This window comes from Plectropomus leopardus, chromosome 2 (assembly GCF_026936395.1).
Source record: "Plectropomus leopardus strain MGB_pleo_1.0 chromosome 2, ASM2693639v1, whole genome shotgun sequence".
Classification (NCBI taxonomy): domain Eukaryota; kingdom Metazoa; phylum Chordata; class Actinopteri; order Perciformes; family Serranidae; genus Plectropomus; species Plectropomus leopardus.
The window spans coordinates 28,576,545-28,592,058 of NC_142177.1; the positions used below are offsets into that span (position 1 = coordinate 28,576,545).

General features: G+C 38.7%; 1 protein-coding gene across 1 annotated transcript in view; it reads left to right on the forward strand.

The window, feature by feature from the left end:
* Positions 1 to 15,514, forward strand: part of uba7 (ubiquitin-like modifier activating enzyme 7) — a 44,963-nt gene continuing 29,449 nt past the window's right edge. The window contains exons 1-18 of the mRNA XM_042507249.2: positions 1 to 199; positions 308 to 476; positions 1,513 to 1,647; positions 2,856 to 2,962; positions 3,049 to 3,139; positions 3,501 to 3,633; positions 3,830 to 3,927; positions 4,417 to 4,566; positions 4,720 to 4,884; positions 5,059 to 5,163; positions 5,988 to 6,068; positions 6,544 to 6,699; positions 7,882 to 8,047; positions 8,167 to 8,363; positions 9,096 to 9,160; positions 11,109 to 11,319; positions 13,886 to 13,960; positions 15,238 to 15,439. Coding sequence (XP_042363183.2) covers positions 153 to 199; positions 308 to 476; positions 1,513 to 1,647; positions 2,856 to 2,962; positions 3,049 to 3,139; positions 3,501 to 3,633; positions 3,830 to 3,927; positions 4,417 to 4,566; positions 4,720 to 4,884; positions 5,059 to 5,163; positions 5,988 to 6,068; positions 6,544 to 6,699; positions 7,882 to 8,047; positions 8,167 to 8,363; positions 9,096 to 9,160; positions 11,109 to 11,319; positions 13,886 to 13,960; positions 15,238 to 15,439 — 2,353 coding nt within the window. The 5' untranslated portion in view covers positions 1 to 152. The remainder of the gene's footprint in view (positions 200 to 307; positions 477 to 1,512; positions 1,648 to 2,855; positions 2,963 to 3,048; positions 3,140 to 3,500; positions 3,634 to 3,829; positions 3,928 to 4,416; positions 4,567 to 4,719; positions 4,885 to 5,058; positions 5,164 to 5,987; positions 6,069 to 6,543; positions 6,700 to 7,881; positions 8,048 to 8,166; positions 8,364 to 9,095; positions 9,161 to 11,108; positions 11,320 to 13,885; positions 13,961 to 15,237; positions 15,440 to 15,514) is intronic.

Consider the following 15,514-nt stretch of genomic DNA (forward strand, 5'->3'; position numbering starts at 1 on the left):
TGAAACGAAAGTGAAATGCCATCCGATCATTTTACCCATGCGGTTTTCAGTCAGTTCCTGGTTTGTCCTGCTCGGTTGTTGTTGGCAGCAGTCAGTCCGGCTGATCCTCACTTCACACTGCTCATCTTAAACGGGAGAGCTGCGCGTGCAACATGTCAGAAATATGTGAAATCGACGAAGGATTATACTCCAGACAGCTGTAAGTAAAACCGACACACACCTATGATTGATCACTGTTACTGTACTTTTACTTTTACTTCTGGTCCAGAGCGCCACTTATTTTTATTTTTTTCTTTTACCTGCACAGGTATGTCCTGGGTCACGAGGCGATGCTCCGGATGGGCAAAACCAGCGTCCTCATAGCAGGCATGCGTGGTCTGGGGGTGGAAATAGCCAAAAATGTGATCTTGTCCGGAGTGAAATCTGTCACCGTCCAGGATGAAGGCCAGACGGTGTGGAGCGACCTCTCCTCTCAGGTGCTGACCATGTAGTTTCGATTTATCAAAAATACACACAAAAGTACAATGTGGAGATCTTTAAGTCGGACGTAGCCTAATTAACAGAGGAGGATTTAAATAAACAACTTCCTGTGAGGGCAGCCACAACCTGCCAAACCTGTCGAGTGTAATTTTTCTGGTAAAGTCATATTATAAAAAACATTGTCTAAAGCATATTTTCTTCTTTTCTTCTTTTTCTTTCTTTTTCTCACCATCTTTTTTGTTTTCAGATTTTGGATGATATCATGTAAATACCAACACGTTGTTTTATAATTTAAAAGGTCTTTATTTAGCTTTTTAAATCAGCTACATGAGTCATAAATTAAATGTCTAAATGCAAAATATCACCCATCATAAAGTTTACAACTTTGGCTAAGATGTGATGAAAATAGATGGTTATAAATAGAGTAGGATATGTTCGTAATATTGAATTGCTTTTTAAAAGGAAGTCAGTTTACTTTCACTATTAGGCAACCCCCCTCTCACCTCATTATAGTAAAATGAAACCATAAAAGTAAAATTGAAACCAAATCAGTGTTCCTGCATATGTAAAAATAACAGTGTCATGAAGGGGAAGTATGAAAAGCAAAGGGCATACATTAGTTAAGTCTTCTGTCATGTGTTATGATAAATGTGCACAGCTTGGTCACACCACCAAACAACACCGTCAAAACATCAAAAACTCACAAGAACCGGGTCAGGACCATCCACGACCATCTTTGACCAGCTAAAACTAACTATAACCAGCTACCAGCATAAACTGTTTTTTTAACTTATTTTTTTCCAGTTAGCTGCTGAGGCTTAGATGAGACATAATAAAAAATAAAAAATAATTTTGAGTTTGATGATTCATTCTTGACCTTGTAAAAGAGCTCTGGAGGTGCTTGAAATCATTAAAGCTGATAAAGGCATCAGAGAAAGCTCTGTTTGCAGATGAACACACAGTGATACAGTCAGGTAGATGTTGAGTTTGTTGCGATTGTTTTGTTAATCTGTAATTTCATTCTCCTGCCAGTTTTTCCTGAAGGAGTCCCATCTTGGTCAGAACCGAGCTACATGTTCCCTACAACAGCTGGCTGCCTTAAACCCACATGTGCGTGTGTCGGCCCACACTGGACCTCTGGATGAGGACCTGCTCCTGCAATTTCAGGTACTTAATTTCAGGCACATATAGTACACATATGCTTTTTATCACAAACATAGTAGGATTATTTAATTTAGGATTCTTAAAATTACATCTACTACATCTCTCTTATTGAGTAATCCCAAAATAATGTACTATGCAAATTTTTTTATTTCAAAAGTTCAACTGCTGGACACAAGATGTCCCCTGTTTTGACAGTGCATGTGTGCACTGCAGGTTTCGAGTTGTCAAACTTGTGTAAGTTTGTATATTCGACAGCAACTGGCCTTTAAACTAAGTGTGATGTCCCAAAATCCTGCTCATACTTACGCACCCGAACGAAACACCTCAGATGAAAACAGTTTTTTTCATGCATTGGTCAATTTTGAGATTTGGGCTATTTTGCTTCCATAACATGTCGTCTTTCAGACTTGTGATGGAAAAATGTTCAAAATACACATTGAGGCATTTGTTTTATTGTAGATTTCCGCTTGCAGAAGTTGTTTCAAAAAGTGCAGATTTAATGGCTAAAACATAATAATAAAATCTGCAGTACAAAAAATAATTGTCTTAATGTAATTAATTACCAGAGGAAATTGCATGGTGTTAATTAGTTTTTTTTAACCTTTATTTTGCTGTTGTGTCATGTTATTTTTGGTCTAAAAATGTTTGTGATTATTCATATATTCAGACATATATTCAAAAACAATGCTCTGAAAATGAGTTTTTTTTCTCCTACTCTGAACAAGAAATCTCCACTTTAGTAGCACTATCTATATGTTGAAGGTTTTTACAAACAATTTGTGCATATATCATTTACAGCCTGATTTACAGAGCATTTTATCACTAAAAACATGGGGAAAATGTATTTTTTGTTGCTGTTGATGATCTGGTTTATTTAGTTATATTTCTTTGTAAAACTTTTGTCTCTAATGTGTCAAGAAAAAAAAACAACCTAGTTTTATTGAATATTTAGATTTCTGATTTGGAACTTTAATGCAAATTGTTACATGCTTAATACGATACTTTTCACGTGCATATTTAAACATGACATTTCAGAAAACATGAAAAAACAAAATTATTGTCTTAATGTAACTAATCAGCAATGGAAGTTTTATGGTGGTGGCAATCTGTTAATTAAATTTTTTATCCCATTCATTTGTGGTGTCCTCCCTTTAGGTGAGCACAGAAAAACAACCACAGTAACAGGTAGAGGGGTAATTGTCTTTTTTCAGGTGGTGGTCCTCACTGACTCCTCGCTGGATGATCAGAAGCGTTTTAATGAGTTTTGCCATTCACGTAGAATCAAGTTCATTGTTGCAGACACCAAAGGACTCTGTGGGTAAGTAGGGAAGACTAAAAAAGTCAATTGAATCTAGTTAATAATGCATGAAAGAAAGAAGTGAAAACCTTGTGGTTCATTTGCAGTCAGTTGTTTTGTGACTTCGGGAAAGAGTTTGAGGTCTTGGACCAGGATGGGGAGATGCCGAAATCAGCGATGATACAAAGTGTCTCTCGGGTAATATCCTCCATTTGTTTTGTGTCAGTGGCATATGGAAAGCCTCTCCAACACATTTAGCCATCCATTTTAAAACCTGCTTATCTGGCTAAGAGTTGTATTGGGTAACATTCACACCTTCCGGCATAGAGTTGCCAGCTTCCTGCATGTCATTGGACTGTGAAATTAAATCCTGATATGCACATGAAGAACATACAAACTCCATACAGAAATCCATTCTGACCTGTATGATTCGAATTAAAATAAATCCCAATCCAAATGTTGTTCACAGGTTTTCTGAAAGTTTCAAAAATAAGCATATTGAATCATTACTGAAATACCGCTTTCAGATTTGAAGGTTGTCACCATTACTTTATTTTAGGCAAATCCTGGAGTGGTGGTCTGTACCGATGATCGCACACACGGGTTTGCAGATGGTTCCATAGTTTCCTTCTCTGACGTCCAGGGCATGACGGAGCTCAACAGCATCGGCCCTGTGGAGATCAAAGTCCGTGGTACGTGTTTGTGTCTTTACAGTTTCTTATCTCAGCTTTTGAGACTAACACACAGTGAGAATCAGAATCAGACTTCTTTTTAAATCACTTCTTAAAACTTATTTTTATAGAATTGATTTTATGTGATGTCGTCAGTTGTAATGACAATTTATGTTTGTCTCACTATCCATACGTCATCTGTTATCTCTGTCACCAGGCCCATACTCCTTCAGCATTGGTGACACTTCAGCCTTTTCTAAGTATGAACGGGGTGGAGTAGTCACAGAGGTGAAACAACCTTGCATGCTGAATTTTGTAAGTATTACCATTTGCTTATAAAAGTATATAATGCAGTTTTCTAAAAAAAGAAAAAAAAGGCCACATTTATGCGATGTATAGACTCATACAGAAGTAATCCCTCTCAGTTGTCACTTATGACCCACCTTTAGTGTGTGGTTGTGTATTTTTCTGCAGAGAATCAGTCTGTATATTCTTATATTCCTTTTATTTTCCGGGAGGTCTATGGGCGTGTACCCCCACAGCGCACAGGTGAGGTCAGAGCCTTGACCAGGTTCAAGAGCGTAAGCAGCAGGCATTTGAGAGACACAGCGCAGAAAACATACAAATATAGCTCTGTGAAGCGCAAAAGGAGGGGGAAATTGGTTTTTGCTTTCACTTTTGCTCGAGAGTGTGTTTACAAACAGTAACCAACAGTCCTGCGTAGTATACCTTTAAATTAACTAATTCTTGTTTTTGAAAATGTGTATCCCTTATTAGTAAAATAACTACAACATAAATTTCCAGAAACCACTGAGTGAGGCTCTATTGGATCATCAGCTGCTGAAATTTAATGATTATGGAAAAATAATGCGGCACAACACCCTGCACTTGGCTTTCCAAGCCCTCCACAGCTTTGTGAAGAAAGAGCAGCGACTCCCCAGTCCTCGGTCTCAGGTTGGTAAAAGTCTGAAAAAATGATTATTATGTGACGAGTAAAAACTAAAAGAAGTAAAAGCAGTTTATCAGGATGTGGTGTTGTAATATGATCTTTAAAGCAATGTACTTGATTGTTTCCACTCACATCTTAACATGATTAATCTCATGTAGTCGGATGCAGATGCCCTGTTTGCCATAGTGGAAGAGTTGAATACAGTCGCACAGCTGGAACTGCTGGATGAAGCTGCTGTGAGAAAGCTGTCCTACACAGCTCAGGGAGACTTGGCTCCTATGAATGCTTTCATTGGAGGCGTTGCAGCTCAAGAAGTTATTAAGGTAAAGATCAAAGGTCAATGCCTGTAACATTAGTTTTATTTCTCAAATTTTGATGAAGTATAACACGGCTAGTGTCAATGCGTACATTTATTATACATAACTTAACATTTTTGATGGTGTTAGTGTATATAGCTGTCTGTATTGTGCTCTGTACACTCTATATTGTTCTTGCAGGCATGCAGTCGGAAATTCACGCCTCTTCAGCAGTGGCTATATTTTGATGCGCTGGAGTGCCTCCCTGAAGAGGAAGACCAACTGGCAGAGTGCTCCTTTTCAGCAGTAAGTAAAGAGATGTAAAGGAGCAGTGTGTTGGATTTAGTGGCATCTAGTGGTGAGGTTACAGAATATAACCAGCTGAATACCGCTCCTCTCACCCATCTCTTTCCAAGCATGACAAGCCTCGTTTCCGTTGCATATTAAAACCAGCTAACAGCCGCTAACATCTGGCCTTTTAGTGCAATGGGAAAGTGTACAATCGACATTCTACTCAAATGACTCTGGAGTACACGCAGATATTTATCTACTTTGGCTCAGGTCGGGATTGATGGAAACACAAGCTCCTAAACCAGCGAGCTGCAATGACGTGTATCCACTAATTACCGTCCGTCTCCACTTAAGCAGTGCTTAAACATCAAAATACTCTGTACTGAGTTTGTAAGAGAACCTGAATTAGTAAAAGATATGTAAAGAGAAGTAACCATCTTAAAGTTTTCACAGGCCAGCCTCCATGCTGTTTTCTGTTTGCCTGTTCTCCACCTTGTCCATGACATCAAACTTAACACCCCCCCCCAAAAAAAACCCACACAAAGAAAGGCAAACTCATCTGCTGCAGAGCTGTGCACACATCTCTGCTCTACTGGCAGTGGGAAAGGAGTCTCGAGCCTTTTTTTAGTAAAAGATGACCACTACCTATGTAGACACGAAGGGCTCATTCTGTGGTAATGAAAACACAGAGATTATTTGTTTTTCCATATTCCATTTCTGCCAGTAGGTCCACCTAAATCCTACACACTGGTCCTTTAAACAAGTCACATATACCAAACAGAAAGATTCAGTGCAACTTTGGATGTAAATTCAACACTTTTTGTTTTCCTCTCTCACAGAAGGACACCAGATATGATGCACAGATTGCCGTGTTTGGCTCAGAGTTCCAGGAGAAGCTCGCGAGGCAGAAGTATTTCCTGGTGAGGGCAGGTTTGATGTTTATCCAGCAGGGGGTACACTCTGCACGGGAATGCAGGAGCTCCATCTGTGTTGTCCTTTGATCTTGTCTGGTGTTGATGATGGCACATGCAGGAAACGGCCGTGATCCTGGTGGCATTTCCTGCCAGGGCTGACCTCTTGGTGTGCAGGGGCCGTTGAACAGTGCCAAGCCCTTTCTCTGTTTCCTTTAAAAGTGTTATTTTTGGTGTTGTTTACTAGCTGTTCATGTGTGCTTTTGAGCAAGAGAGAGCATGCTTGTGTTTCTTTTACCACCATATAAACACCACGCAATGGGTCAGAGAGTGAAACAACAATCTGGAACAACAGATTAGTAATTTTTTGCTACATTATAAAAGACACATTGTCTCTTTATCTGTAAAATATAACTTGATGACATACACTTGCATTGCATGAGCTAATCTGCGTCTTACACAGTCTCTCCTGTCATTTTTAAAGGTTGGAGCTGGTGCTATAGGCTGTGAGCTTCTTAAAAACTTTGCCCTCATTGGGCTCGGTGCTGGAGAAGAAGGGCACATCACTGTAACAGACATGGACTTCATAGAAAGATCCAACTTGAACCGCCAGTTCCTGTTCAGGTCTCAGGATATTGGGGTGAGAAAACGCACAACCTTCACACTGTGAAGAAGCATCTCAAATGCCATCATAGCTCACTGGTTCTTGTTTGACCTGGTTAAGTTGAAGGGTCAGAGGGCTCTACTAATGGGATGGGTGGCGATAAAGGGGTTGTGACCGTCCGCTGTGTCAGATTACACATAGCTGCCATGTTTCATCATTTGAAGCTGTTTTGTCTGGCAGTGTAGTTTAGAGGTATATCAGGCAGTTGATCTCTTGTGTCAGAGTAAACAACTATCACTGTCTAAACAAGTTACGCAACACATAGTTGAGTACATTTAGAGGATATGTTGACAAAAATCCTCAACTTCTCGAGAGAAAAATGTGCTGAATCTACTGTTATATAATAGAAGAGCAGTGAGTGTGTTGACAGTACAGTACACTTACAGTATGGATTATTTTCAACTAAGGACGTCTTCGTTAGGTTTGGATTTGTTCTGATTTCCTGAAATAGTTTCATTCTAAGACCCAATAAACAAATCTGGGTATTGATTTTTTTATGTATTACTATTTTAATGATCCATTTATTTGCCATTACCACCGATGTTTGGATGTGAGGGATTTTACCTACATTGCTCACACACAAGATCTCCCTGCAGTGGTGAAATGTAAGTAAGTACATTTACTTAAGTACAGTACTTCAGTACAACTTTGAGGTACTTGTACTTTGCCAAAGTATTTCTATTTTCTGCTATTTTAGACAAATTTTCCAAATTTTGTACTTTTTACTCCACTACTATTTATTTAATAGCTTTAGTTACTAGTTACTTGACATGTTGTGATCATTAATACAAAGAATAATCAATTAAAAAATATGGTGGATTAACATTAATAAAGCAGCCCACCAGTATATAAAGTAATTATTCAATTTCCAATTCAAGGCAAAAGTCTGAATAATATTAATTTATGAATTTTAATCCAGAACTATATTTAATTTTTTTTTCATGGGCCAAATTCTGCATAATGCATACTTTTACTTTCATTACTTTAAGTTTATTTTTGATGCTATAACATACTTTTATTTAAAAATTTGAATGTAGGACTTCACTTGCAACAGAGTATTTTGGCACTTTAGTATTTCTACTTTTACTTAATTAAAATATCTCAGTACTTCTTCCCCCGCTATCTCCCAGACACATTTGCCCTCTTTCCCATAAACAGAAACCAAAATCAGATGTTGCTGCCAAAGCCGTGCGGCAGATGAACCCACAAATAAATATCACCGCCCACCAGAACCGTGTGGACCCTGACAGCGAAGAAGTGTATGATTACAACTTCTTCATGGGTCTGGATGGAGTGGCAGCAGCTCTTGATAATGTGGATGCCAGTGAGAGCACTTCCTCTGTCTCATTATATTACATTTTCATTACGACAGTGATTATGCTACAGCGTTTACACTACATATTTGACTACAAATGCTTGAAAAAATACTCTTTTGCTGCTCAGGGGTCTATCTGGATGAACGCTGCGTTCAACACAAGAGAGCGTTGCTGGAGGGAGGAACTTTAGGAAGTCAGGGTCATACTCTGGCGGTGGTGCCTCACCTGACAGAGTCTTATGGGCGGCCCACGTCAAGTTCTGATAACACCATCCCACTGTGCACTCTGAAGAACTTTCCTCACCGCATTGAGCACACCCTGCAGGTACGATGTAAACTTTTAAGCCCATGAAACCTGAGGAAATTGGCTTGATTCTTTTCAAGAACATAAGAAGAAGGCAATGAGAAACTTTACAAGAAAGGACCCAAAATATTGACAAAAAATTTAAGTAACAAGAAAATTAAAAGTTTGCAAAAAAGAGAGTGAAAGAAAAGTAAAAATCACAGAAGAAAATGCTAAATAATAATAATAAGAAGAAGAAGAAGAAGGAAAAGAACAAGTAAAAATGACTACATTTTTTCTCCATAACAATTTTAAATACATATAATAATTCTAAATACCATTTTCTGTTATTTTTTTATTTTGTTATTAATTTTCTCATACTTTTTTTCTCATTTCTTTTTCAGGCAATTTTTCTTGGCACATTTTACTAATTTTGTCAGTTTGCAGCACATTTTTGTGAAGTTGCTCATTGACTTTTTTCCATGTTTTCAAAATAAATCAAACCAATTGGCTCGGGTTTCAAAAGCTTAAATGCTCCTGAAAGGCATCTGAATGCAACAGAAGAAAACTGATGTCAATCTAGGTTTTGAAGTGTTAATTAGGTCTAATTAAGCTCTGTGCCTGAGTTACACAGATTCATTTACCTAATTTTGCTTCTGAATCTGACTGATAGATCATATATGGTTTTCTGGTACTCTGTATTCTGTTATGCAGTATGAAAAGTTGCAGTTATACTAATATTCTTTTATCATACCAATATTACAATCCTTTTAGTGGGCCAGAGACCAGTTCGAAGGACTTTTCAAACAAACACCTGAAAATGTGAATCTCTTCCTGGGGTAAGAAATGACACCAACCTCGTGTAATTTACTTTTTTCTCCACAACAAGTGTTGCCTTCAACAAATGTGAGAAATTACATTCACCGATCTGCTGCCAGTGTGCTGGCACTTTAATGACCATTACAAGCTCCTTTTACAGTGCTTCACTGCTCTCCTACAAAGCATTCCAGCAAACCTACAAAAGCTAATGAAGTGCCTCAAGCTCATTATTTTGTTTTATAAACAGGAAAACATGTGGCTGGCTTTTAGCAATAAACCCCCAGTAAAAAATTACACAAACAGTCTACCTTGCCAAGTCTGTTCTCTGTAATATGTCGTTCACAGCAGCTCGAACACTATTTTCTCCAAAAAATAGACCAAGTCTCTCAACTAATTAGACACTTTCTGGTTTCTGCTGACTGGAAAAAGAGATTAGATTAATGCAGAGGAAACATTATGTCTACATCTGAAAATTAATCATACTAATTATAATGTAACAGCATGTCAGTGACAGATCTGAGCCTCCAGGCCCAAACTTTTCTGACCTCTGAGCCTCGGAGCCCCCCTAATCCAGCCATGTTTTGAGATGTCTCTCTCTGTTTGTTTTAGGGAGATTTGATGTAATCCCTCCTCATTGTAAAGCACTTGTAGACTTTCTCATGTCTTTAAAGAGAAGCAAAAATCATGTCTGGAGCAGAAACATTGCTTGCTGGTCCACACAGCCATAAAAGTTTCTCACATTACATTGATGCGTAGAAGTAAGAAAATGTATTATGTGTTTCTACAAAGGCCTTTTTGTAGAGCAGTCATGGAAAACCTTTCTGGATATTTTCATGAGGCAGGTCAGCTACATATCGTAGTCCAGTAAATTTGAAGTCCTGCTTTATGAGGTTATGGAAAGGAACAGTCACACTTTGTTGTGTTATCCTCCCACCTGGGCAGCTCTATGCAGAGCTATGACTCCAAATGTTCCTGTTTAGACATGTTTAGGTGTACGCAGAGGAGGCAGATCCATTTTTTTGTGCAGTGCACGGTTATGTTTGGTGAGCTGGCACATGATGATGGTGCAAGAACCATCCAGGCGTGTGGTATGGAGTTTCACTGACCAGCACAAGCTTAGTAACCACTTCCTTCCTATTAGTGCATAGCCAAGCGTCAAAGGAATCCCCTCTTAGTCACTAACAAGACTACTCCCTAATTTACTAAGATCTGTTTAGTCATTTTCCTCTCTGCTTCCTAGAACCAAATGTTTTTACATGAGGACTGTTTGCTTTCCAGAGCAAATGTTCTTCCCACAATTCAGCTGCTGCAAAAATCAGCCAGTAAAATAGAAATCAAAGCTTTTACAAAATGAATGTATTATTGTTTTTCTTATCTGGCACAGGGCATAGATCCACCACACCAGACTCTCCAACTGCATCAGACAAACCATACAACAAAACAATAAGTACAGAAATGAAAAAAAACAGCTTTAAAATTCTGCAAAATATCCTTTATTGACCATGATTCATCAATTTATTCCTGATAAAGTTAACTGAAGGAGCCCACACTATGTCTTCTGGGAGCTCATTCCGTGCTTTTACTGAAGACATTTTTTCTCTTTTAAGAGACACACCTCAGTAGAAGTCATTTTAAAGTGTTCCCTCTTAAATCATATTTGTTATTCCAAAAGGGGATAACAGGCTCAGCAGAAATATCACAAGTTCTGTGGACAAGCTTGTTTTTAACTCAATCATGTCACCTCTGTGTCTTCTGTACGGTAGAATTGGTAAATGTAATTTCTTTGACCTCTCCTCATATGACATCTCGTTTTTATTGTGGAGGTTAGAACTTAAGAGTGTATCATACAAGCAGAAGCTTTGACAATACTTGTCCTGTCTTGTACTCTGCTACATCTTGTGATTATACCTTCTGTATACTGTATGCCTGTCATTAAATCAAAATTAATTGCTGCCCTGTTTTCTGCAGAGATGCAGGCTTCGTAGAGCGGACTCTCGGCCTTGGAGAGGCTGAGGCCCTGGAGGTTCTTGGGGGCGTGCGGAGCAGCCTTCAGGGCATGAGAGCTGGAGGACACCGTCCAACGACCTGGGAAGACTGCGTGAGCTGGGCACGCTGCAAGTGGGAGACTCTTTATAACAACGATATCCGCCAGCTTCTGCACTGTTTCCCTCCTGAAGAGGTAAATTCACAACAGAGGAAATATAACTCCCTAAAGCCAAGAGTTGTAAAGCTGTGATTGATGTTTATGGACACAGAGGGGCACTGTTGTGTATTTGAGGTGATTGCATAATTTAAGCCTGTAAAGTGGCATTAGCGCAACAAGAATGCCAATCAGAGAGTGCTTTAACTTTTCAAGTTTCACTTCATGGAGTAATGCAACACATTTTCCCGGGCTCAGCCACTAATATGAATCTTGTTTGAAACCTGAACTGCTGAAAGCCCTCGCTGATAAATATCTCTGAGCGGCTCTGAGGGGTTGTAATCTGGTGAAGCATGCAGACAGAGTGATGTCACATGTTGCTGTCACACCTGGGGGGGCACGGATCAGTATCAACCCAAACAGACCCTCACTAACCCCAGTCCTAGTCCAGCAACTGGCGGCTTCTACCCTCATTATACGTCCCTGCAGGGTTATAGAAATTCCTCCAGCTGAGAATGGTTTTTTTCCATTCGTGTCTACTTAAATATTTATAGTTAGGCGCAACATTCCCTGCATTTCTTTCATCAAATACATATTTTTTTGCTATCATGCCTTATGCTGATAAAATTAACCAGTTCTCATGTGTAACAATAAGCATTCAAATCAGTCCAGACAACATTCTAACATTTTTGTTAACCTTGTAATCACAACACGCCATGGAGAAACTGTGACAGTTATTGTTGTACTTCTTTACTTCTCTTTTTCCTCCCATAGCTCTCTTTTTCCTGGTTACCTACCGTTTGAGAGTTACGGTGTCACTGTCCTCTTGAAGAGTCACTTTCAACCAAAAATTTTCTGAGGAACTATGATAAAGCACCTAATGTCAGTTAACGGTCACAAACCAACCGAACAAATACATGTGCATAAGCATGACACATGGCCACGCGTTCACCATAACAGTCACTCTGTTGGGTGTGAGCCTTCACATAGAACTTATTGTTGTTCTTCATGTATGTCTAAACTTTGACACGCAGAACAATGGATGGATTTGAACCAAAGACATAATGGCGGCATTTTTATCCTACACTGATCAGAGTTTCCACACAAGGCTCAAGCACAGGGAAGAAAAACAGAATGAGAGACTGGCCAGTATGAGATATGAATGTAGCTAAAATTACATCAGAGCTTACAGTAAAGGCCTAATAAATGCAAATCCATTCATTACAGTGAGTGGCTCATTGCCTGCTAATGAAATTACTGCAGTTATAGATCAGAGAAGAGTGCTGAAACTATAGTTGACAAACAGTCAGTTTATTGAAGGCAAGGCTTTAGCATTGGAGTTATTTTCTACTTTTCTCCGTTCCAGTGTCTATAATTTAATACCAGTTGTTTCTGTATAATGGCCAGACAAAAGAAGTCAATCAAAACATCTGCCACTGCATATTGATTTTACTTTTTTGCAGCTGGACCATTTGTAAGGAGTGCTATAGGAATATATATCTATGCCATTCTGTTATTGACTGCTCCACACTCTTGGAGCAAAGCGCATACTCTGGGCACAGATGGAGCAGTAGAGTGCAAGGTGCAGTGAAAGTGAAACTTAATTATTAATTGCACGGGGTCTGATCTGATCAGCTCAGACCGGATTGACAGATCAATTATCCACCCTGCGACTTTAGGAGATAAAAAGGAACTCATGAAGAACTCAGTGTGTGCGTCAGTCACGGATCTGTAAAAACATTGAAAATAAGAGAAGTGGTCACAAAATCATAAAAAAAAGGAACACACACAACAAAAAAACTGGAAGACCCTATACACTGGACCTTTTAATCACAAAATCAAATGAAATCATTTTATATAATCCAGTTATCTATTAATCAGTTATATAATAAAGAATAATTGATAGAAGTCACATCCATTGTATTATTTTTTTAACAAGTTATTAAGAGTTATTAAGAAACTAATACATCCTTGTAATTGTAACATTTTTGATTAGTCTTCATTGGGCCATAAGAACACCATATAAATCCTTAGACTAAGTGGTATTAACCTTTTAAAGGATCAAGTGTTTTTGATGCCATTAAGCCGTCTGAATCCCGACTGTGGAAAGGGAAATGCTGTTGATGCCTTTTGGCTGCTTTAGAAAGCTCCCCTGCAGTGAAAACTGGCACCAGCAGTAGGAGACTCTCTCTTTCCCGGCATATGGACCATTTGGAAACATCAAAGCTCTCAGTCTCTTTGTTCCTTTATCAGACAAACAAGTTGTGTTGTCAACAGACCACTGATAACAATATTAGTCTGGCTGCTCTGCTTGGAGGTTGTGATCCTCCTGCTATGTCAGAAAACTAAAGGATAAAGTTATGTTATATCAAGTAATACATTCATACTGTGTGACGATAAGATGAGAGTCAATGTGTAACAAGTCTTCCAAAACAGAAAGGATTTGGAATCTATAAACTGATCCGTTTTTTAATGTGAGTCAAAGGTCTTCTTGTGGCTGTCACATTTGTGTTATGAAGAACTATCCCAAGCTTTGTAAAAGAATATATGTATTTTTAAGCTGTCAATTATGTTGATATGAATTTTTCCATTTGCTTCTCTCAAGAAAACTGATGTTGGTCTGCCCTTCTGGTCTGGATCCAAGAGATGCCCTCACCCACTGACCTTTGACCCCAACAGCGTGAGTAGTGTCTGGTCCTATGTTCCTGACATGCAGCCTAAAAAAATTAGACAGTAATGAGTGAAAGATGCCACAGTATTTGGTGATGACCACTCGCATTCCTTCCTCATCTTTATCTGATCATGTCTCTCCTCCGTCTGACTGTATATTGGATATCTGATATCTTATCTGAGCTGTGAATGCCACTTAACCTGCATGTGGACAATGAAAGGCAGATAATTATCTACTCTCCATACACGTTTACATCCTTGATAGCCAAGCTGATGTCTATGTAAGAAAGAGGCCATAAATTGATACTGGGCCTAAATTACTGTAACTAAGAAAAGTTTAATGGTGCACTGATGCAGTGAGAAACTGATAATTCACAATGTGGCATTGTCTCTCAGAGAAGATTTCCCTCCCTCCCTCTCAATCTTCACCTTTTCCCATGTCTCTCTGTACTGTCAATATCTTATTCAATCTCTTGTGGTCTGACCATTATCTCCTTTATATTTTCTTTTTGTCCTCCCATCTCTGTGAAATGTTTTCATCTTATCTTTTCTATGCTCTCAACTTTGACAGCAAATATTATAGTCTGTGCCAGTTTTTTTTACTTATCTAAAAACTTTAAGTGAAGAGTGTAATACTGTGCGATACTGTATGATTCTTTTTTTCAATTTTAAAATTATTAGCTGGTTTTATTCATAAACTGTGAGAGACAGAGTGCAGCATTAGCACTGTCTGCTATTTAACTTTTCAGTCAATTAAAAACAGTGATATACTTCACTGTTAAGAAGCAAAATAACTGCAAAATGTAAATTGCTGCTGTGTGGTCAACAGCAGTGACTGCTGCAAAATACAATGAAGTGTGTGTGTGTGTGTGTGTGTGTGTGTGTGTGTGTGTGTGTGTGTGTGTGTGTGTGTGTGTGAGTGGGTGGGTGGAGAGAAAGAAAGCAATTGAGGGTCCTATTGTTACAGCTACCTGCTCTGTTCGAGGAAGTAATTTGGCCTTAATGCGCTACTTTGAAATACCTTAATATCCTTTTTACAATGTCCCTTCAACAGTTTACTGCTGCAGGCAGCCCTATTATGAGGTCTCACTGTTGAATCTGATTTAAATAACAAATTTTATTTCATATGTTGAGTATTGTTTAAGATTTTCCTAAATCTGTGTATTTGCTATGAAAGATACATACAAAACCAATGCCCAGTGACATGATACGTGTTTGGGTTTTTTGTTAAAATGTGACAATGGTTACAATATAATTAAGACTTAATATTTTCACTCTGTCTGTTAGACTACTCATATGGAGTATGTGGTGGCAGCAGCTAATCTGTACGGGCAGATCTATGGCATTAACGGAACAAGAGACGTCGCTGTTATCAGAGAAATCTTAGAGGGAGTCCATGCTCCATCTTTCACTCCCACGTCCTCCGTGAAGATTCACGTCAATGATGAGGAGATGAAAGAGGATAAAAAAAAGGACAGTGATGATACCGGTGGGTTTTTTTTTAACTCACTGATATTCTATGTTGTTATGTCAATTTCTTGCAAGGTTTATTTGCTTTACTCTC